The 22319-nt window shown below is 39.5% G+C and overlaps 1 protein-coding gene across 2 annotated transcripts; it reads right to left on the bottom strand.

Moving 5' to 3' along the window:
- Positions 1–18263: 18263 nt before the first annotated feature.
- gpr4.S (G protein-coupled receptor 4 S homeolog) lies at positions 18264–21835 on the bottom strand. 2 transcript variants are annotated; one of them, XM_018233156.2, is made up of 2 exons: positions 21110–21835; positions 18264–19629 (listed from the first exon to the last, which is right to left on the bottom strand). In XM_018233156.2, exon 2 carries the CDS (start codon positions 19393–19395, stop codon positions 18334–18336), a length of 1062 nt encoding a protein of 353 aa, XP_018088645.1. In that variant the 5' UTR covers positions 19396–19629; positions 21110–21835; the 3' UTR covers positions 18264–18333. The 2 variants fall into 2 exon arrangements, with proteins under 2 accessions (XP_018088645.1, XP_018088644.1); XM_018233155.2 differs by having other exon boundaries at positions 21130–21835.
- Positions 21836–22319: the final 484 nt, after the last annotated feature.

Below are 22319 nucleotides of genomic sequence, written 5' to 3'. Positions count from 1 at the left end.
TGACATTTAGGGGCAGGGCCGGACTGGAAAAAACCCGGTGGGCCCCTGGCTCTTGTGGGCCCCGCCGGCTCAGGTCCGCACCCACATCTGCTTCTTAATGCCACGACCCCCTTTGTCAGAGATCACATCAAAAGAAATTTCAACCAAAGTGCCGGGCGCATGCGGACAAAACTTGGGCCCCCCCAGTTTGACCCTTTACGGGCTACAAGATGAAGATGCCCCTATATGATCTGTCATTTCAGCTACTGCAAAATCAACACATTTAAAGTATTTTATGAGGGGTAAAGATACAAAAATAAGTATGTGCACCACAGAAAGTCATATATTTGTGGAAGGTACGCAATCCTCCAAATCCAAAATGGGTACATGTCTCTTTACTCCTAAGTACCAAGCCCCAAGCTTTCTTAAATTTGACAATTTTGGTGACATTTCTGAAATTTACCTCAAAACTTCCACTTTGCAGTATCTTGTCTCCCACATATCATTAGATAACCAGATAAAACATCCTACACATGAACACCTGGGTTCAGTTGAACAGTTTGATACCTAAATGTACATAGATTTATCGTACATGGCTTGGAAAAACTGCAAAATCTATCTTGTGCATGTTTATTTGATGGCTTACATTTGGCCCATTGACTGTGTGCCATAAGACACACCCAAAAAGTACAAAGACCTTTGAAAAGCATATATTTTTTGAAAGTGCACATTCTTATTAATCCAAAATGGGTAATAATGTCTTTCTACTCCAAACTCCAAATCTACGCTAATGGGAGCTGATTTCTTAAAATCTCATAAAGTTACTGCAACTTTATCTCATCCAGTTTCTTACAAAATATGAACGCCAAGGGTCTACTGAACTGCTTGATGCCCAATATGCATAGATATGTCAAAGCAGTTGCCATATACAGACCTAAAATGAAAATTGTGCAGACCATTGATATCTTTTTCGAAAGTATACATTCTGGCGTATCCAAAATTATAAATTATGTCTTTCTACTGCAAACTACCAGATGAAATTTCTCGGCTTGCCAATTTGCTTTCTGTGAACAAAGCTCCCTGACTATGTATTATGTGCCGTAAGACCCCCTAACTGTACAAAGACCCATGAAAACCATATATTTTTGGGAAGTACACATTCTGACCAATCCAAAATTGCTAAAAATATCTTTCTAATCCAAACTATCAAACAGCAAAGTGACACTAAAAAACGTAATGAACAACAATGCAAGCATAAAACCACAAAATGAAAATACAATTAGGCAGATCAATGAAATAAAATAAGTAATCCAACAGCGAGGTTAGCTGTGTACGTAAGCATGTAAATATGTGGCACTGGTGGGCTGGAAGTCTGGGTGCTGCGACGCAGGTAAGTTAATGTGACATCCTCCAGAACAAGTTGGCCAGCGTGGCAGCCCGCTTGGCCTGTTGGCATACCTCCCAACATTATAGAAATAAAATGTGGGACAAAAAAAGTTGCCACATAATGGGGGGGAACTTTTGACCACACCCATTTTATGGTCACACCCCCTAATTACCATGTTCAGTTTAGAAAAGTTTGAACATATTACAGTGTTTTTTTTTCCAGTTATTACAGTTTATTGTTACAATTACGTATTGTTACAAAAGTATCTTAGTTGCACCTGGTGGCTGTTCTGGGATCTCTGCCAAAAGCCGATTAAGTTAGAAACTTTGTATCTTTTTCTGGTTGTTCAGTGCAGAGAAAGTTGGGACTTCTCAGTACAAATGCAGGACTGAGGGTTGAGCTGTCAAAAGCGGGACTGTCCTGCTGAAAATGGGACAGTTGGGAGGTATGGCCTAAGGTGTTGTTTCCCTGACTAACCATCTAAATGCCACTGATGCATAGGGGGAAGCTCTAAGGGGCAGATTTATCAAGGGTCGAATTTCGAGGAGTTAAAACCCTCGAAATTCGACCACCGAATTGAAATCCTTTGAATTCGAAGGATTAAGCGCTAAAATAGCATTCAATCGGTCGAACGATTCGAAGGATTTTTAGCGAACGATCGAAGGATTTTTATTCAATGCCAAAAACTTTAAAAAATGCACTGGAAGGTCCCCATAGGTCATATAGCAATTCGGTAGCTTTAATTTGGCGAAGTATTGAAAGCGAAGGATTTTTAAAGAGGCAGTACTTCGACTATCGAATGGTCAAATATTCTAACGATTTTTACTTCGAGTCGAAGTAAATTCGAAGTCGTAGTATCGTATTCGATGGTCAAAGTATCCAAAAAATTACTTAGAAATTCAAACTTTTTTAACTTCGAAAATTCACTCGAGCTTAGTTAATCTTAGTGTGCCAGTTGTATTTGATAAGTTGTTGGCACTTAGAGCACTAAAGGCTGAATGGCAGCTAAAAGCAATATTTAGTAGTGCTTCGTCTAACCCACACTGTTACATTGACCAGCTGCTAGAGGCACACGTGCCACAACCCGCATTCTGGAGTTGATTCAGCTGCTATATATCAGCAATATTTGTACACAAAAAGATAGAGGAAAATTGTCAGGACTTGTTTAGATGATGTTTTAGGTCACATTCATAAAAATTTGAATGGGTTTGCAAACTTTCAAACATGACTCTTTCTTTTTTCTGGTAGTCCACAAGTGCCGAGTCTAGTAAGGGACTTCTTCAAATGTCTGACGGTAGTGCCCAGTGGGTAGGGTTTATTTTTACGATTTATGTTTTCTATGCTGAAATGGTCACCCCTGGGCTAAAAAATACTGCCTAATTGTGAAAAGCTCAATGTCTGATGAGGCATGCTAAGTTATGTTTAAAATTTGGAAAAATAAACCTGCATTTTCTCTGAAGAGCCGTGGTGTTACCATTCGCTAATTTCCACAAAAATCACGTGTACAAGCAGCCAGCATGGCACTGAAATTGAATACAAGCTTCATCATACTGAAACAAGAAACTTACTTATTATAATCAATTAAATATTCTGCATTGTTTCTGAAATAATCAAGTTTATCTTCACTATCTCTCTCTTGACATCTGTTTCTCTTCATTCTGTCTTCATTCAGCAGTTGGGAGTCAGATAGTCATTGACAGTTAGATCCAATATATCTTATAGGGGGGGCTTCTTTTTCCTAGCACATGAATTAGAGCTCACTCAAATAACTTCCTGTACAAACAAAATGTAACAAAATAACTGCCTTTTGCACAAATCCTTCTACACATGATATCTGGTGATTATAATAGAGTGAGCTCTAATACATCTACGCAAAAGGAGCCCCCTATAAGATATATTGGATCTAACTGTCAGTGAAGAGAAACAGATGCTGAGAGAGGGATAGTGAAGATAAACTTGATTATTTCAGAAAAGGTACAGAATTGTCAATTACTTATTTTTAGAAATCCTCTTATTTCAGCATGCTGAAACTTATATTAAATTTTCATTTTCGCAATAGTTCCCCTTTAAGATTTTTCAGTGTTCAAATTGGGCTACTTTTAAAATAAGTTTTGGCTACTTTTTTTTTTAGTCTTTGGCTGGTTTTGAAATGTAAACCTGGCAACCCTTGCCCTGGATATTTATTTCATTGAGGGGAAAGAGTCAAAGAGCACTATTGACATATGTCAGATTCTCACTGTGAAGACACAGCAAAATTAGAAAATATATAAATAAAACATCCATTTCCATGTTTTCCTTTAAAGGAAATGACAAATAAATCCCTTCCTGACCCCAGATTACTGGAAAAAAATACACCCAAGGTTTTATTTGTTGAAGAACCTATATACACCTTCTTGAAAATATCATGATGGAGAATTTCATGTTAGCCATTTTCTTACTGCTTGCAATATGTGGGCATGGCAAAATAAAAAAAGCCCCTCAAAATCAAAATGAGCAAGTGCCCATATACTGTATCTCTAAGAAACAGAAAAGTGAAATAACATGTGCTAGGTCACCAACTTGTGGAAAATATATACTTACAGAGCTGCTATTACCTTTCAATTGCCTTTTAGTGTATTATAGAATGACTTTTCAATTGGTCTTCAGCATTTATTTTTTTATAGTTTTTGAATTATTTGCCGCCTTCTCCTGACGCTTTCCAGCTTTCAAATGGGCAGGGGCGATCCTGGCCCCTCCGCTGCCTGAGGCAGCTTGGTGTTGCTGCAGCCCCCCCCCCCTCGTCCACAAGGGTGGCGGAGGGGGCCAGCAGGATAGTGCAGAGAGCATAATTGCGCTCTCTGAGCTAGAAGAGCCAAATTTCCAGCTTTAAAACTGGAAATTTGGCTCTTAAAGTACCAGGAGCAGCATTTTTGCTGCCCCTGGTACCTAGTGGGGTGCTGCCGCCTGAGGCGAGTTGCTCAACTCGCCTCATTGGTGGAGCGCCCCTGCAAATGGGGGTCACTGACCCCATCTATCAACAAATGCTCTGTAAGGCTACACATTTATTGTTATTGCTACTTTTTATCACTCATCTTTCTATTCAAGCCCTCTCCTATTCATATTCCAGTCTCTTATTCAAATCAATGCATGGTTGCTAGGGGAATTTGGACCCTAGCCACCAGACTGCTGAAATGCTAAACTGGAGAGCTGCTGAATAAAAAGCTAAAAAACCACAAATAATAAAAAATGAAAACCAATTGCAAATTGTCTCAGAATATCACTCTCTACATCATACTAACAGTTCATTTAAAGGTGAACAACAACTTAAATCAAACTGGGGTAAAAAGTAAATATAAATTATAAACCTGGATCTAAATAATCATGGGCCTAGATCTAAATCAAAATCTTTTTCATTTAGATCCAGGACCGCCATCAGAAATCATGGGGCCCCTTATGACAATATTTTCTGGACCCCCATTGGCCCTGCCCACCAACACAGGCCCCGCCCCAGACCCTGCACCACGTAAAAGTCACACAGATATGAGCGAACACATTGGTGGGCAGGGGCCCCTTCAAATTAAAAAAACTATTGGTAGTCAAGAGCGATCCCCCCTCTCCCGCTCCACACTTAAAACATCAGCATTGGAACGGATTAAAGGGGGGCCACATTGCTAGTGAGGTGAGTGCAAAAGCGCTCTCTGCACTAGTAGAGCCAAATTTCCAGGTTAAAACCCATAAATTTGGCTCTTACCTTGCCTCATGGCAGGAGCAACCCTGGTCAGGGGCCCCACAGAATATTTTAAAAAGAAATTTAAAAAGATCATTAAAGAAAATAAATATTGGTGGCCAGGGGCCCTATAGAAGATTAAAAACAAACTTTTTGGCCAGGGGTTTAATTAATAAACATTAGTGTTCAGTGGAACTTTCCTTTAAAGTTTGGCATGTGCTTTTCTTCATTCTCGTTGCTGATGGCAGCTTCAACTTTCTTAGGCTTCTTTTGGTGGCTTCAGATCTTCGGCAGCTTAAGGGCTAGTCCACACGGGGAGATAGCGACGCGTTTGCGGTCGCGGCGACAAAGCGCCGCGACCGGCGCAGGCGACAGTTTTGTATGGGCGCCTATGTAAAAATGCCTGTGCTAACCACACGAGGCGATGCGCTTTTCAACAGTCGCCTGAAAAAGCCTGGCGAGGCATTTTCAGGCGACTGTTGAAAAGCGCATCGCCTCGTGTGGTTAGCACAGGCGTTTTTACATAGGCGCCCATACAAAACTGTCGCCTGCGCCGGTCGCGGCGACTGTCGCGTCGCTTTGTCGCCGCGACCGCAAACGCGTCGCTATCTCCCCGTGTGGAATAGCCCTTAGCAACATCCTGCTTTAATTCAATGGGATCCTGGCTAATCTGGGAAGTGCAGCACAGCCGGGGCCCCCTTTAAACCTAAAATCTGCAGGGCTCAGGACGACAGTCCCATTTATGCCTCCTGTCCAGTCCATATATCTACTCAGCCTAGCCAGTCATTGCACTAAGTTTAATAGCAATGTATTAACACATGTTATAACAAGGAATTGTAGGAATGGTATGTTATCTGTTATCCAGAATGCTTGCAACCTGAAAGTTTTCAGATAAGGGGTCTTTCCGTAATTTCGATCTTCATGTCTTAAGTTTACAAAAAAATCATGTAAACATTAAAGGGGCAGTTCACCTTTAAGGTAACTATTATGTTATGTTATAGAACGACCAATTCTAATCAACGTTTCAATTGGCTTTCATTATTTATTTTTTTTATAGTTTTATAGTTATTTGTCTTTTTCTTCTGATTCTTTGCAGCTTTCAAATGCGCGTCCCTGTCCCCTTCTAAAAAAACAAATGCTCTTTAAGGCTACAAATGCATTGGTATTGCTACTTTTTATTACTGATCCTTCTATTCAGACCTCTCCCATTCATATTCCAGTCTCTTATTCAAATCAATGCATGGTTGCTAGGGTAATTTGGGCCTTAGTTACCAGATTGCTTAAAATGCAAATTGAAGAGCTGCCAAATAAAAAGCTAAATAACTCATAAACCTTCAATATTAAAAAATTAAAACAAATTGCAAATTATCTCAGAATATCACTCTCTACACCATACTAAAAGTTATCTCAAAGGTGAACAACCCCTTTAAATAAGCCCAATAGGCTGGTTTTGCTTCTAATAAGGATTAATTATATATAAGTTTGGATCGAGTACAAGTTACTGTTTTTTTATTACAGAGAAAAATGGAATAATTAAAAAAATGTGGATTATTTGATTATAATGAAGTCTATGGAAGGCAGCCTTTCTGTAATTCAGAGCTTTCTGGATAGCGGGTTTCCGGATAACGGATCCCATACCTGTACCTGAATTCTGCATGTTAAACAAATATAAAGGGATTGTAATACCTAATTGAGAAAGAAGGAATACTTGATAATGTTTTCCTGCTTTTTCAAACACACTGCTATGAAGAACGTGAACTTGTTTACAGCAGGTTTTAGCTTATTTATGTAAACATTTCATTGCTTGTTTAGCCTTTGACCAGATTGAAAAAAAATATTTTACCGTCAGTGTGCATGTTTATTTTCTGCTGTGTAAAATCACTACTGTCATTGTATTCATACCTCCCAACTGTCCCGTTTTTAGAGAGACAGTCCCTCTTTTGACAGCTCAACCCACAGTCCCTCATTTGTACTGGAAAATCCTGTTTTTCTCTGCACTGAACAGCCAGAAAAAGATACAAATTTTCTAACGTAATTGGCTTTTGGCAGAAAGCCCAGAACAGCCACAGCAGAAGATAAGATACTTTTGTAACTATTTCTAGATAAGCAAATAAGTAATTGTAACAATATAAGATAACAGGTCTATTGGGAAAAGTTAGACTCACAGTTTAAAGGACAATTCACTGTAATAACTGAAAAAAAAACACAGAAATATGTTCAAACTTTCATAACCTGACAAATTTTGTAAAATGAACATGGTAATTAGGGGGTCACAAAATGGGAGAGGTCAAAAAAATTTCACCGTGCTACGAGCGTCGACTTTTTTGTCCCTCTTTTTATTTCCAAATGTTGGGAGATATGATTGTATTCAGTAATTCTTTTGCATTCATCAATCTTGCATACTGCATTAAATAGTTGTGTAGTTTTCTATGGATTTAGTTTCATCTCCTTTTATTTAAATACAAATATTTATATCAAAATTCGAATCACATTTTACGGCGAAAATGTCACTCCCCAAACAATTATATAACTTTTTTGGAAAAAAAACTTTTATGTTGTTGTTAGTGTCATTTTAATGGGGTAGTGACAGGGTAAGACTAGCCCACCGGGCTATCAGTGAAAATCTTGGTGGGCCCTGAGCCTTTTGAGCCCCAGGGTGGTCTGTTATGGTCTCTCATACCTCTTACTATTTGTGCTGCTACCTAGTGCTAGTACCTAGTGCTGTCCTTACTCCTTCCTCAGCAAGTATTTAAGACTAATTAATGCCCACAAGGCCTTTTGACTACTGCTAGCAAATCTTAGTGGTTCACCTGGTAGAGGTTTGCCTGTTACTGCTCAGTATGTGTCAGACAGGGTCATTTTCAATTAACAAATATAGAAGCAGTGACAGATAGACAAATCATTTAAACCACTGCCTGTAAAAAACTCAGTGTGCTATTAGATGCAACGGGGTGTGCACCACGTATGGTGGCAATATTTTATATATATATATATATATATATATATATATATATATATATATATATATATATATATATATAGTTTTTGTTTTTTTAATGTCCTGATAAAACTCACTACAAACAGACATAAGACATGTATAATGTCTACAGTTTGCTTAGAGTAAGCTCTTATAGTTCCATCTCATCCTATTTTATGCTGTAATGTTTGTTTGTTAAATTATTGTAAATCCCTTGTTTCTTACAAATTAACATAAAGTGCTGTGTAACTTGCTGGTGCTGTGTAATAAAGGATGATGATGATAGTTTAATTTTTGCCCATACCAACCTTAAAGGAACAGTAACACCAAAAACTGAAAGTGTTTTAAAGTAATGAAAATATCATGTAGTGTTGCCCTGCACTGGTAAAACTGATCTGTTTGCTTCAGAAACACTACTATAGTTCATATAAACAAGCTGCTGAGTAGCAATTGAAAAACGGCTATATGGCACAGGTTAAATAATGGATAACAGATAACACCATTATGTTCTACAGAGCTTATTTGTTATCTGCTGTGTAACCTGAGCCTTTTCTCCTTTGAATTTATATATATTTTGTTTATATAAACAATAGTAGTGTTTCTGAAGCAAACACAGCAGTTTTACCAGTGCAGGGAAACACTGCATTATACCAGTTATCCCATCTCTTAATCAGAATGGCAATATCAACTTTTTCTCACTTTATTAAAAAACAAACATTCGACCAAACTACCATACCCAAATCCCCTTCATTTACCATAAATAAAACTTATTGAGAGCATTGGTGCAACAAAATAGAGTGTCAATTCGAATCGTGTGCCTTTATTGAATTGTCGCTTAGAAAATGCAAGTTTATCAGATTATCAAATGAAAACCAGCGAAAAAAGCTGAAACTATTGAGAATCCTGAAGTTAAAAAACATGTTCCAATTGTTAAAGGGACCATCTGCCATTCACTTCTACATGATTGCAACTGGGTTTTGCTGGAGTATTTTTGGATTCAGATTCTTAGCAGTTTAGGAGCATCATAAATCTCAAAAAAAGGTGTTTTTGTGCCTCTAAAAATTTAGATTTTTTTTTTCCCTTTAAAACTCGACCAGAAAAAAGGCTTTGTAAATAGGCCCCCTATAACTCAATAGTGGCAAAAAGCTAATTTGTTGTTTTGTTTAAGAAATTATATCCTTGAAAACCTGTAGGTTCTTAAGAACCATATTCTTAAGGCTAAGGCCACACTAGGCGATAGCGCCGCGATTTGACTCGCGGCGACTTTTCGCCGCGACTTTTAAGCCGCAATCGCTGGGGAAACTTTTGCGCTGGCGTCTATGGGGAATCGCGTAAAATCGCCAGCGTAAAAACACACGCGGCGATCTTTTTTCTATTGTCGCTCGAAATCGCCTAGCGAGGCAATTTCGAGCGACAGTAGAGAAAAGATCGCCGCGTGTGTTTTTACGCCGCGATTCCCCATAGACGCCAGCGCAAAAGTTTCCCCAGCGATTGCGGCTTAAAAGCCGCGGCGAAAAGTCGCCGCGAGTCAAATCGCGGCGCTATCGCCTAGTGTGGCCTTAGCCTTAAACCTTTTTATAGTTTAAAGTATATGGTTCTTAAGAACCATCATTTTAAATGTTTAAGTTATCATTGTCTTATCTATAGCATAGAAAGTTACAGAATGAGAATTTTTTAAAAATATAAGCAATTTTTAAACATCACCTTAGTAAAACCAGCTAAATCTTGGACGTATCTAAATAGCTACCTTTTGTAATGATTACAGAACAACCTCTGGGCATTCTGTTAAGTAATGACTCAAGGTATTTGAAAGTACTCCAACACTGCTGCAGAAGTGTATACAAATCATCTGCACTAGTTGTGTTTCTTATCCCATGAAAGCCTCTTAACCCTGTTTTTTGTCCTTGACAGAGGTTTCCTAGTTACCAAATGAGCGCTGCTTCCTGAAGTTTTCTCTGCACTAAGTGGGACACTTTCCTATCCTTCCGCTCATTCAGCTGTGCATTGATATCTGGTGTTGTCAGTCTTCTGTTACGCATGCTAATACCACTTATGTATTTGTTTTATCCTGTTTCTTGATGCCTTTTAGAATTACCTTAACTAACTTAGCTAACACAGGCCTCAGCAGGAATGTTTAAGGAACTGGCAGAAAATAAGTCCAAATTCCGCCACAGGGTCAGGGCAGGCAGCAAGTCAAACATAGTTCACAAGACAGGAAACAGGCAGCAGAAATGCTATGATCCAGCACCAAGGCATGCAAAAGGCAGGGTTAAATAGCCCCTTAATTTGGCTATTGCCTGCAGGTAGCTCACATGACGTTACTAGGGAACACAGATGGAGTAAAAGTTGTCATTGATTTTATCCTTCAGGCCAAAAAACAGAGTTTCCTGTGGCTTTACATGGAGGAGCAACAGCCAGTGTACATAGTTTCGAAACCAGGGAGTAACTAACAATGCCATTTGATAGCAGGTCTGAACTAGAATTCAAAATAGGCCCTGGAAGTTCAAGTACAAAGAGGCCCAAGCAACCCCCACAGACCCACTATATAGTGACTCTCTGTAGCATCTTACAGCAGCACCTCTGGCATTAGATAGTGTAAGCTGCATAAAATTGTAGTCCATTTCTAAGACCATGCTCAGACCATTTTGGTGTCAAAATCTGTCCCGTGAGTCTGCACCTGGGCTGACACAGGTGCACAAACAACATGGAGCGGAGGTGAGCAGTCAGACTGTTTTTTTGGACTGCATTTATATTTATTACCTTCCTAGTGCAAAACCCAATGGAAGGCTGATTTACACACAACCTTAGGTATTGGCTATAGAAGGCATCTTTTGTATTTTGAAAGCAATGATTTTACTCCAAAGCCTAGTGGATAAACTGCAGGAAAATAGGCAGTGCAAAATAAAAAAATGTTTCTAATATAGTTAGTTAGCCAAAATGTAATGTATAAAGACTGGAGTGACTGGATGTCTAACATAATAGCCAGAACACTACTTCCTGCTTTTCAGATCTCTAACTCTGAGTTAAGTTGGCCACACACGGGCAGATTTTTTACTTCCAAACGACCGATTCCAGAACATCCCGATAATATCGATAACCTATCGGATTGGTTGATGGTGTACGAACGAACATCGCAAAATTGATCGGATGAGTTTAAAAATTTTAGTCGTTCTTGGATAAAATCCCTCTTTGTGCATGTCAGGATTGTAGCACAAGCCACGAACATATACAGAACAAAGAACATATACGGAAGGCCCCTAACGTTCTTTGCTGAAAGCTTTATTTGTAACTATTTGAACTATGTAAAATAAATGCTGACTGCAGGAATATCACCCTATCGCCTCATATATGAAAGAAGTTTATTATGCCATAGCATAAATCCATATGTCTGCATGGAGCAGGGCAGGAGACACTGATTATACAGTATACTACAGACAGTGACACAATGCTTGCACCATTCCTCATTCATCTGTACACGAAACAAACAATACGGTTATATCTGTTCTCCGTGGATGGCATATCGTATGGTAAAATAATCGTCAGGCGATCATTCATTGCAGAATGATAAAAGTATGCCCGTGTACGGCCACCTTTAGTCAGTAACTATAAGGAGAGCGTGAGTTTGAAATTAATGCTTAGCATTCAGCTCAGATTCAAAAGCAACAGTTATGACTCACGTGGCCTCCCTCAAGTCTCTGATTGGTTACTGCCTGGTAACCAATCAGTGGAAACCAAGAGAGTTACAAAGCAGGAAGTAGTGTTGTGGTTATCATGTTACACATTCAGTCACTCCACCATTTATACATTACATTTTTGGCTAACTATATAAGAAATATTTTTTATTTTGTACAGTCAATCTATTTACCCACTTTCTATTTTTACACCGAATAATTCCTTTAACATGACAACTTTTTTTCACATATGAGTGATAAAGGATAACCCTGTAGTGAGCACCAATCATTTGGTCTTTTGGTTTGCTTCCACCATTAATGTGGACATGGTCATGTGGTAACATGGGCGTGGTTTAAAGTGGGTGTGGTTTAAAACAGGGAGTGGTCATCACTGGCTTCCATTAACTGCCCTCCACCATGTAGGCCAGAACAATTATAGCCCTCGGTACCACAGAAGTTGGACAGCACTGCTATAGAGGAAACAGCACTCTGGGCCCCCCTTTTCCCCGGCCCCGAGGGGTCTTCTTCCTCTATAATTACACCAGTGGCGAAAGGGATCAGTTCCCAGAGCATAGTTCATCAATAGGGCACACATATTACACCGTCTCCCTGATGACCACAATGATGCTAGGATTATGGGAATAAGCTCTGCATTGTGGGTACAAAAACATGCATTCATAAGTAAAACACTGTGCAGTAAATAGATTACCCCTTATGTGCTTTATCTTTGTGTTTATTTTGAATGTATCCAAAACATATTAATGATAGGCTAGTATCTTTCAGCTGATCTCCATTATTAATATAGTCTACATAAATATTTCATTTGTATATTTGTCTAGCAGCTGTTATCTTTTTGCAGCTTTTATCTTGATGGCATTCAACACAGTAACGGGTGAAAGACTTCTTTCATATTTCCATACTTGGGAACAAATTTACTAAGGGTCGAAGTGAATTCGAGGGAATTTTCGAAGTAAAAAAATTCGAAATTCTAAGTAATTTTTTGGATACTTCGACCATCGAATAGGATACGAAGACTTCGAATTTACTTCGACTCGAAGTAAAAATCGTTCGAATATTCGACCATTCGATAATCGAAGTACTGTCTCTTTAAAATAACTTAGACTTCAATACTTTGCCAAGTTAAACCTGCCGAAGTGCTATGTTAGCCTATGGGGACCTTCTACAACCATTTTCTAAGTCTTTACACATCGAATAAAAATCGTTCGATCGATCGCTGAAATCCTTCGAATTGTTCGATTCGAAGGATTTAATCATTCGATCGAACGATTTTTATTCAACCGCAGGATTGGCAAATTTGCTGAAAAAACGTTGAATTCGATATTCGAAGTTTTTTTAATTCGATGGTCGAATTTCTTCGAAATTTCTTCGAAATTCGACCCTTGATAAATCTGCCCCTTAGAATAATTTCCAGGGACACAATTTGTGTGTCTCATGAAGAATTGGGACTTAGCGTGGTTACAGTATATTGTATTTTAATAAGACTTTTTTTTTTACTAAAGCTTATTAGATGAATACAGCCTTTTTTAAAAGTAATATTAATATCATTTTGTTATATTTCCAGGGACAACTTTCCAGAGAGTACAAACAGCTGGGAACTCCTTTACTAAGTACAGGTCAGAACTGGTATCTTTAACCTGAAGGTTCCTAGGTTTTGTTTAATTATAACTCACAGGTACATAGTTTCTTGTGGTTACAGCACAGCTGGTAAGGTTACTTCTCGCGGTTGTGTGCATATTTGGAGACAATACTTTGTGCAGCATTTGTACACATTCTGCAGTAGGTTCTAAGAGTGCAAACATTCCTCTCCAGAGATAACATTTCACCATACCATTCTGTAACTATAATCCAAAAGCCATAGCTTTCTTTAGCTGTGGTTGAAATACAGCTGCCACCAGTGTGTGGTTTATGAGTTTCCAGAGTTTGGAGTTCATCCACGGCTGAATAACCGCAGGGTAGAGAGATCCCTGAAGAAAAAATGACATGCTGTCTGGGAAAAAAGATGGAATTTATATACTTGAGAGCACTGGTTTCACTGCTGGGAAGGCAGTTTTAGAATTGTGTAGCAAGATTGTGGTCTTTACTCCACGTTAAAAGCCCAGTAGCCACACTAGAATGTAAACTAGAAAACATTTAATTATGGTTTATGTCAGGTGCAATCTAGATCAGATATTTCATCTATTGGTCCTGGGTACAGTCATTATGTTAATACACATTCTGTATTGTAAGATCCTTAATCTCCTTCCTCTATTATTTTAGTTCTTTAAAATGGTTGAAAGTCTTTTTGCACTTGTGGGTGCCAAATGTTAAGAATCTGGAAGAGGATCGCTCCGTGGTGCTCACTGGAATAACCCTGGACCAGTGCAGTTTTCTCCTGATAGCAGCACAGGCCTGGGGTTATACCAATGAGCACCACAGAGCGATCCTCTTCAGGCTTCTTCTTTCTTCAAATTTCCTGGGGCAGACGCATGCGCAGTAGAATAAATAGCCAACTTTTTAGTTAAAGTTCGGATTTTCGTTTTAGTACGCATGCGCAGCCACGCGAAGAAAGATGAAGCCAGAAGAGGATCGCTCCGTGGTGCTCACTGGTATAACCTCGGGTCAGTGCCGTTTTCTGCTGATAGGAGCACTGGGCCAGGGTTTCAGGTAAGTCAATACAATCACTTGGGGGTGCCTAACATTTGTCACCCCCAAGTGCGAGAGCACTTTCCTTCTCCTTTAAATAAAGAAAAAAAATGTGAACAAATGCGTTGACTACTCTTTTATCTGTACTCACATGGGTTACGGTATCCTGGGAATGTAAAAATGCTTTAGAATTACATAAGGATGTTTGGAATATGGAATAAGTTCAAGAACAAATGCAGTGTCTTATTGTTTAAACTACAATAGGCAGACTAAATGGCTCAGCTGTTTCCTATAAGATGTCAAATGCTTTGTTTGTGTGAACTAGATATGTGTCTTTACAGAGATAGCTCCACTCTCGGGTTGTAGCTGGGACAGGGCATTTCCAGGATCGGAAACAATGCGGATGTGACCCAGCTGTGACCGAAATGTGACTTAGAAGTGTTGAATCTGTGTTCAGATTTAGCTGAACAGGCTCCTGGGCAAATCAAGTGTTGCATTTTAGTTGTGTTATACATAAATGTGTTTGCAGCATACATTTATAAAGCAATAGGGGAAAATATGCCACCCATTAAAATATAATATTAGAGTTATCCAGGCATTCTGTGACCATGTGGAAGAAACGTATTAGTAGACCTAGTGACCCCATACTAACTTTTAATATTTTTATCTTTATTAAATTAAAAGAGGGGTTTGTATCCCATGCATTGTGACATCACTACTTATTGTTTAACACTTATGACCTCACTAAACATATTTGTATAGAATATATTTTGCAGATTATTTATGGCGTTTGTGTATTGTTGCAGTTTTTATTATAGCAAACGCTTAATTGAGAAGTGATATGGCTGGCGGTTTATGGTCTGCAGAAGAAATGATCATTGTGGTGCTCCCCAGTACTGAGAATATCAAGCAACCTTCCAGTACAGTGACAGTGGGGTATGTACAATAGTATCAGTTCTGCAGGCTAGGAGTGAAATTTAGAAAGCAGGGTGTGCATGTAGATAGTTTTTTGTCTGATTTTGCAAAGCACAATTTGATATTCTGCACCAGTGTTTTATATAGAAGCTTGTCCACATAACTGTTTAATGTCAGTGGACAAAAAACAGTGGGGCTCATTTATTAACGCAGCGCAGCGCTAAAAAGAGCGCAGTGGCCTGACATTTGCCCAGCGCATGCGAGTATTTAATAATGTAGCGCACGATACCTTAACAGTGCGATTTGTGCGCTAATGTAGACACAGACAGGTGCGACGTGTGAAACTGCGTATCAGCTGTCGCAGTGCTTATAATAAATTGTGCGCACAGGAAGATACCGCAAAGGTAAGGATTAGTTGTGCTCATGTATGAATGCGCTGCTGTAATTAGTTGCGTCACATATTGCGCATATTGCGTTCACTTAGACGCATCTGCATTTGTTTCTGTGCTAATATTTGTTTGGTTGCAAAGGTGTTTAGCCTACCTGATACCCTTAAAGGAACCTTGGTCAATATAAACATGTTGGGTGGAAGGCGTGGTTAATATGCACTTTACAGGGGTTGTTCATCTTTGAGTAAACTTTGAGTTAACAAACATCCCCACCAACAGCAGCACCATTGTATTTGCCAGAACCCAGTTTAGCAGTGTGGCTCTGCACACATATATAAAATTCTCTTTTAAGCAACATGAAACGCAAAAATGTGAATATACTAGCGCAGCTGGGCAGGAATGCGCATTTTGAAGAGCGTTACTATTACGCCACGAAGAGGCAGTCGTAAAAATTGTGGTGCTGTTGCCCGGGTGCAGTTTTGCACATATACAGACGCAAATCTGCGACGGCCGCAGTGCAAGCGCATTGTAGCCACGCCCCTAACAACCACGGCATCGTTTGCGACATAAATGCCCAATCTTTTGCGCAATGCGCATAAACAAAACCATCGCAAAAGCTCTGTGTTATGCGCAATATCACGCAAATATATTAGCGATCACGCTCGTGATGGCGCAGACAATCTTTTGCGTCCACTTTAATAAATGAGCCCCAGTGTATGTAAAGAATGTGCATGTAAATTTTAGCCTTATCTAAGAGCTGTGGCACATTCTACTGGTTACCTTTGACAAGTGGCTGTTGGAATGCCAGGAATCATGGCAGGTTACTTACCACTCACACTGCTAAAAAGCACCATTTGTCCAAATATATTGGAAGGTTTTTGGGCAGCATTGGTTGAGCTGAATGCTGTTTGCAGTGCTTCCTAATGTTAAAGGGGAACTATCATGAAAATGTAATATTAGCTTCAGCACACTGAAATAAGAAACTTTCTAAGTACAATCAATTAAAAATTCTGTACCGTTTCTGAAATAATCAAGTTTACTTTATCTTCACTATTCCGCTCTCAGCATCAGTTTCCCCTTATTTTCTCTTCATGCAGCAGGCGGGTGTCAGATAGTCATTGAGAGTTAGATCCAATATATCTTATAGGGGGGCTCCTATTGCCTAGAAGATGTATTAGAGCTCACACTATTAAAATCACCAGACATCATGTCTCTCTACATGCAGAATTTGTGCAAAAGGCAGTTGTTTTGTTAGATTTTGTTTGTACTGGAATCAGTTATTTGAGTGAGCTCTAATTCATCTGCTGGGAAAGGAAGCCTCCTAAAAGATATATTGGAGCATTCATCTGACACCCAACTGCTGCATGAAGACAGAATGAGGAGAAACAGATGCTGAGAGAGGAGTAGTTGAGATAAACGTGATTATTTTAGAAATGGTACAGAATTCTTAATTGATTGTAGTTAGAAAGTTTTTTACTTCAGTACGAGGAAGCTTATATTCAATTTTCATGATAGTTCCCTTTTAAGTAATTTGTGCTGACATTTTTAAAACATCCAGTATTCCATATTCCCAAAAGGTAACGTTGCACAAGGCATTCTGATCACTGCTAGTTATTGTAGTTAGTAGTGCTGCAGGTCGTTTCCTATTGGCATCAAAATGAAGCGGAACAGGTGTAGGTCCCAACCTTTGCTTTTGCTCAAAAATTTACTTGTGTGTTTTGTGGCCCCAAAGTGACATGCCATTTCTCACTGTTGGGAAGCTGTAATTATACAGTGTGTTTATCTTTAATATATACTGTATCTTCAGTATTCATTGTTGCCACACATAATTCTGTGTATTCTTGGCTTTGTCCTTATCTTTATCTTTCACAGATAAATACCAATATACACTATGCTTAAGTGCTAACAATGGGAATCAATCATGAGGATATTGAGAATATACACTAATAATGAACACTATTTGTTTTTCAAGATTATTGACTGATAATGAACCCCGTGTGCTTAGGGTTTTGGATAATGTCAAATGCTTTGCATTTCTACAACATTTTCACCCCACACAAGCATGCTCTCAGCCTTTAGTATCAATTCATCACAATCAACAAACAGTGTTAATTTTAAATTCATACTGTATAGTGGTACACAGTGCCATGTGTTCATTATCCCTGCACACTCAGAGAGTAGATAGCAGTACAGCATAGCACTTTAGAGTTTGGGCAGACTTTAAGCACTGGATGCAGAACATGTACCAAGGAAGGTACAAACACTGGCAAGGAGGGCTGAGGTTTAGTGACAGAGCTGCGTGAGATGAATAGCAGAGCAAGCACTCTTGTCGGTAACAGCTGTGTACTCTGCCTGCCATTTTTCTCTGCTGTTCCTGTGTAACTCAATTGCCCCCACATTCCTCTAATGTGCCTGCGTAACACACACTGACTCAGCACACAGATGGCAAAGACAAAACTGCAGAGCATCGGTACAGGTGCAGAGTATCTCCTCTGTAAATGCATTTATCTCTGTGACCAGTTAATTGCATTGGTAATCAAGCAGGTTGTATTCATCTTCTGTCAAATATTCCTCCATCAATAACAGAAACTTCAACTTAGATGCCATTGCTTTACTTTATTGAACAGAGCAACAAAAGTGTTTATGACCCTCCTCCTCAACCAAAGTCACACTACAAATTCTCTCCCATTTCCTCTTAACTCTACCATTCCCACCTCCTCTCCTTCTCCACATCCTCTGCCATTACCACCTCGTTCTCCCCAACCTCTCCTTTCCTTTCCCAATGCCCATGCCACTACCCCTCCTACAACTTTTGCCAATTCACCTCTTGCACCAGGACATGCTAAGCAATAAAGGGCAGGATCTGCCAGACAGTTCAATGTGGCCAGTGCTAATGATGCATGGTATGCTGGGAATAGTCTCTCCTCAAGTGCACATCCTGAATCTGCATCAACAGAACCACCACCCAGCAGAAAAACCAAGCTGCGTAGAAGCAGCAGAGCATGGTAGGGTCCATAACAAAGAAGTGCTACACATGGAAGCCCTAAAGCTAGTCGTCGCACTCTTCTCCGTTCCCTTTGCTCACAAGATGCACTACCCCTTAATGCTCGCAGGAGACCAGCGTAGCACAGCATCATGACCCCCCAGGGCAGTAGAAATCCAGCTAAAACCCTCCCTACATTGGCTAAGGCAGCCCCTTTCCCAGAAAGAGGATAGCTCTCATAGCAAAATGTGTGGTTGTAGCGGTCTCGGTGAATAGCTTCTCCCAACAGTGGTGGAGCGTTGGCTGCCAACTCAAGCACCCATATCAGTACAGAGACAGCAGCAGCAGAGCGAATAGGTCTTGCACCTGGGAACCTCAAGGGATGTGCCACTGCCAGGTAACGGTCAGCTGAGACACAAGAAAGGAAAGCAGCTCCCACATACAAGTTAGTGTAGAAAACAAAGCCAAATAAGCGACAGGCACCTGGGCCATATCCCCACACATCCCTCCGAAGGTAGTAGTCCGTCCAGGGAGGAAGAGCACAAATAAGTAGAAGGTCAGAGAGAGAAAGGTTGAGTAAGTAAACACCAAGTTCTCTTCCTTTTCGCACTTGAAGCCAAGCTGCCCAAAGGGCCAGTAGGTTTGCTGGCAAGCCCAATGTGAAAACCAAAGCATAGAGAGATGGAGGAAGAACACTGTCCAGACCCGAGTCTACATTGCAGGCATCTGGGGTGGAATTAGACATGGCAAGTGAGGTAAAAAAGAAGAGAAAAGTCTACAAAGTGTTCAGTATTGTTCCGTCTTTTATTCCCTTTGCTCGTTTCTGTTCTGCCTTCTCTGTCTTCGTAGTTTGCCTTCTCTTGTTTACTCCTTACTTCCTTGCCTCTGGGGGGTGCAGAGTAATTCAGGTGCTTAGTTGAGATGCACATTTTGGCACATGGCTTCTCCTTCTGGTAACTCTAACAGCACAGTGATTAGTCTGGAGTAAAAACAAGATACATCTATCAGTAGCTTGGTCTTGTGTATAACAATGACGTCTTTGGGCATGCAGTGACTTATTGGAAAATGGTAAAGTTATGTTTTGTAGTTGCTCTTGTAGTGGTGGTTAGTTCAACAACTGTCATATGCCATCTTTGTGTGTGTATTGCAGAAGTGTATTAAAGTATGATAGTACTGGCAAGAGTGGTTAGTACAGAGACACTTGTTGCATGGAGTGCCTAAGTGTGAGTGCTCCTTGGTGGTTTAACTGTGTAAGAATGTAGTGGACATAGGGCAAGTTTTATTATAGTTTGACTACAGGGAGGAATATTGTGTAGTGGCAATATATGATTGCTGGTTGATAATAAATATTGAGAAAGTGATAAAACACATATGCACAAAGTGATATGTCAGTTGCAGCTTTTTAGCTAAGCTCTGTTGTGCTTACTATAAATAACAACAACTATGCTAACAAAGAGAATGAGATTTGTTATTTTTTACTCAAGGAATTCTATAACAGCATAAAATATCATGGTGCATGGATGCAGTGGACTAATAGATTCCTGTGTTGTGTTGGCATGCAAAGTTTCAAGTTAATGGAGACAGAATGTGTTACAGAGAAATATGAATTAGTAGTGTAACTTTTTATAATACATAGCACTGCAAATTTGGTGGGGGGTATTTCCTATGTTTGGAAGGTGCCTTATTGCAGAAGGTGGTAATTAGTGTTAGCAGTGTACGGGGTTATTTATGGAAAGAAAATAGCAATACAGTTTTTAGTATAAGGTTGATTAAGGACAGTAGGATGAAAAACTGTTGGGCCAATTTAGGTATACTGCCTGTATACTTTAAGATTGCTTTTGTCAGCGAGCCTGTGGTCTTGGTTATTCTGTCTAGACTATGTGTCTAAAGAGAGTGCTCACCTCTCGTTTTCTCTGTGAGACCTCATTAACATCCATCAAAGGAGAAAGAGAGAGAATGAGTGTGATAGAGGAAGGTAGATACTAGAAGAGAGTAAGGGGGAAGAAGAACTGGGTTAGAGAGAGTAGAGTGTCAGTAACTAATCGAGTGTCTCTGTGCCATATATATATATATATTTACGTACTGAGCGATATTAGAGTGTGAATCAAAGGGCAGAGAGGAGAGCTGAGCATGGTGAGTGTGTGATGTATTTTAAAGACAAAGGGGAGAATTATAGTTGACAGTTTAATACAGAGTAAAGAAGCAGGAGTAAATATTAATTCTAGAGGAAAATCATTATTCCAACCTGGAGCTCTTGTGAAAAAAACTAAACATACCTAGCCAACTTGTGGCTCTCCAGCCATTGTACATTATTGCAAAATACTTTGCTGGCTATTGAAGATAATGGTAGTTTTAGTTAGTACCATCTGGAGAGCCCAATTTACTGAGCTTGTTTTGCTAGTATTTAATATATCAATATTTTATGTATTTCAATAATGCTAAATAAAGCAGAGGTGTACCTTTATTAGCGTATTCTCACCTTTCTTGGAGTGGGAAGAAAAGGATGGCGTAAATCGCAGAGTTGTCTATATCATTCCTAATCTTGCCTGTAGGATTGAAGTAATCTCTAGTTTGCAGCACACTTTCTGTAGCTTGCGGAGCTGTGATTGTACTGAACACAGTTCATGGTGTGCACAGAGGATTGTCATGTAGATTGGAGGCAGACTCAAGGGGCTGGCCTAAAGATTAACCCTGCACAGTAGAAGCAGAACCACCATCATCCTTTTCCTCTTCAATCACATTTGAATGAAGAAGTTGGTTTCAACATACCCTTTTTATTAAAAACTCTGATGGACATTGTCTTTTCTCATTGTCCACTGCACACATAGGAAAACTGTTTTGAATTACAAGCTCCTCTCACATGAAGAGCACATTTGGAGTGAGGAGATCTGATTTCATTCTAAAATGGTAAACTTTCTATTTACATGGAATAACTTTTAGGCTGAAACTAACACACTGAATTTGAAAGCACAGCCAGGGTAGCTGGTGAGCAGATCCTTTCAACAACCTGGTTTCATCCTCACATACTGTAGTGCTAATCAGTTTAATGTAGGGTTTTTGTGATCAGCATCTTTGTTCTTTACTTTTGCTTTCCTTATTACACATTACATTCAAACCCATACCAAATAATGTTACTTTCATCTGCACAACACTGGACAGCTGTGCCCTTTCGTCAATTCATAAACTAAATACATATACACTGCTTTATAATTTCCCACCTGGACTACTGTAACTTTCTAATTTTTCAGACTCCACTTAACTTATTTTCTCCACTTCTAAATCATGGACCCAGAAGCCAGCAAACAAAAAAATCTTACATTTGCCTCACAAACAAAAACCACCTTCTTGATTCAAAATGGCAGTTCATCAGTTCCTGAGAATGAATGCCTGTACCAGCTTACCCCCTTCTTAAAAGCACAAATTGTATCTGCCACTACAACTGCTTCTAGAAGAGAATTCCACAGCTTTACAGTTGTAGCAAATCACTAAAGGAATACTTGAGCCAGGCTTAAACTCTTCAGTTGTTTCTGACCAGCCATTGTAGTCATACTGAAACTTTAAGCTGGCCACACATTGCCAAATATTCTACATGTAAGTTACACATTTAAACAAGTTTGGGTCTATTGTCTTCCAAGTCTTCTAGCCATAAATCTGGTACAGACACACAAC

This window comes from Xenopus laevis, chromosome 8S (assembly GCF_017654675.1).
Source record: "Xenopus laevis strain J_2021 chromosome 8S, Xenopus_laevis_v10.1, whole genome shotgun sequence".
Lineage (NCBI taxonomy): Eukaryota > Metazoa > Chordata > Amphibia > Anura > Pipidae > Xenopus > Xenopus laevis.
The sequence above is the reverse complement of the archived record's forward strand: the minus strand, read 5'-3'. Positions and strand labels throughout refer to the sequence as shown.

What these genes read in the sequence shown, in the direction of transcription:
- gpr4.S (XM_018233156.2), bottom strand. Translation starts at nt 19,395, where the DNA reads ATGTCTAATTCCACCCCAGATGCCTGCAATGTAGACTCGGGTCTGGAC.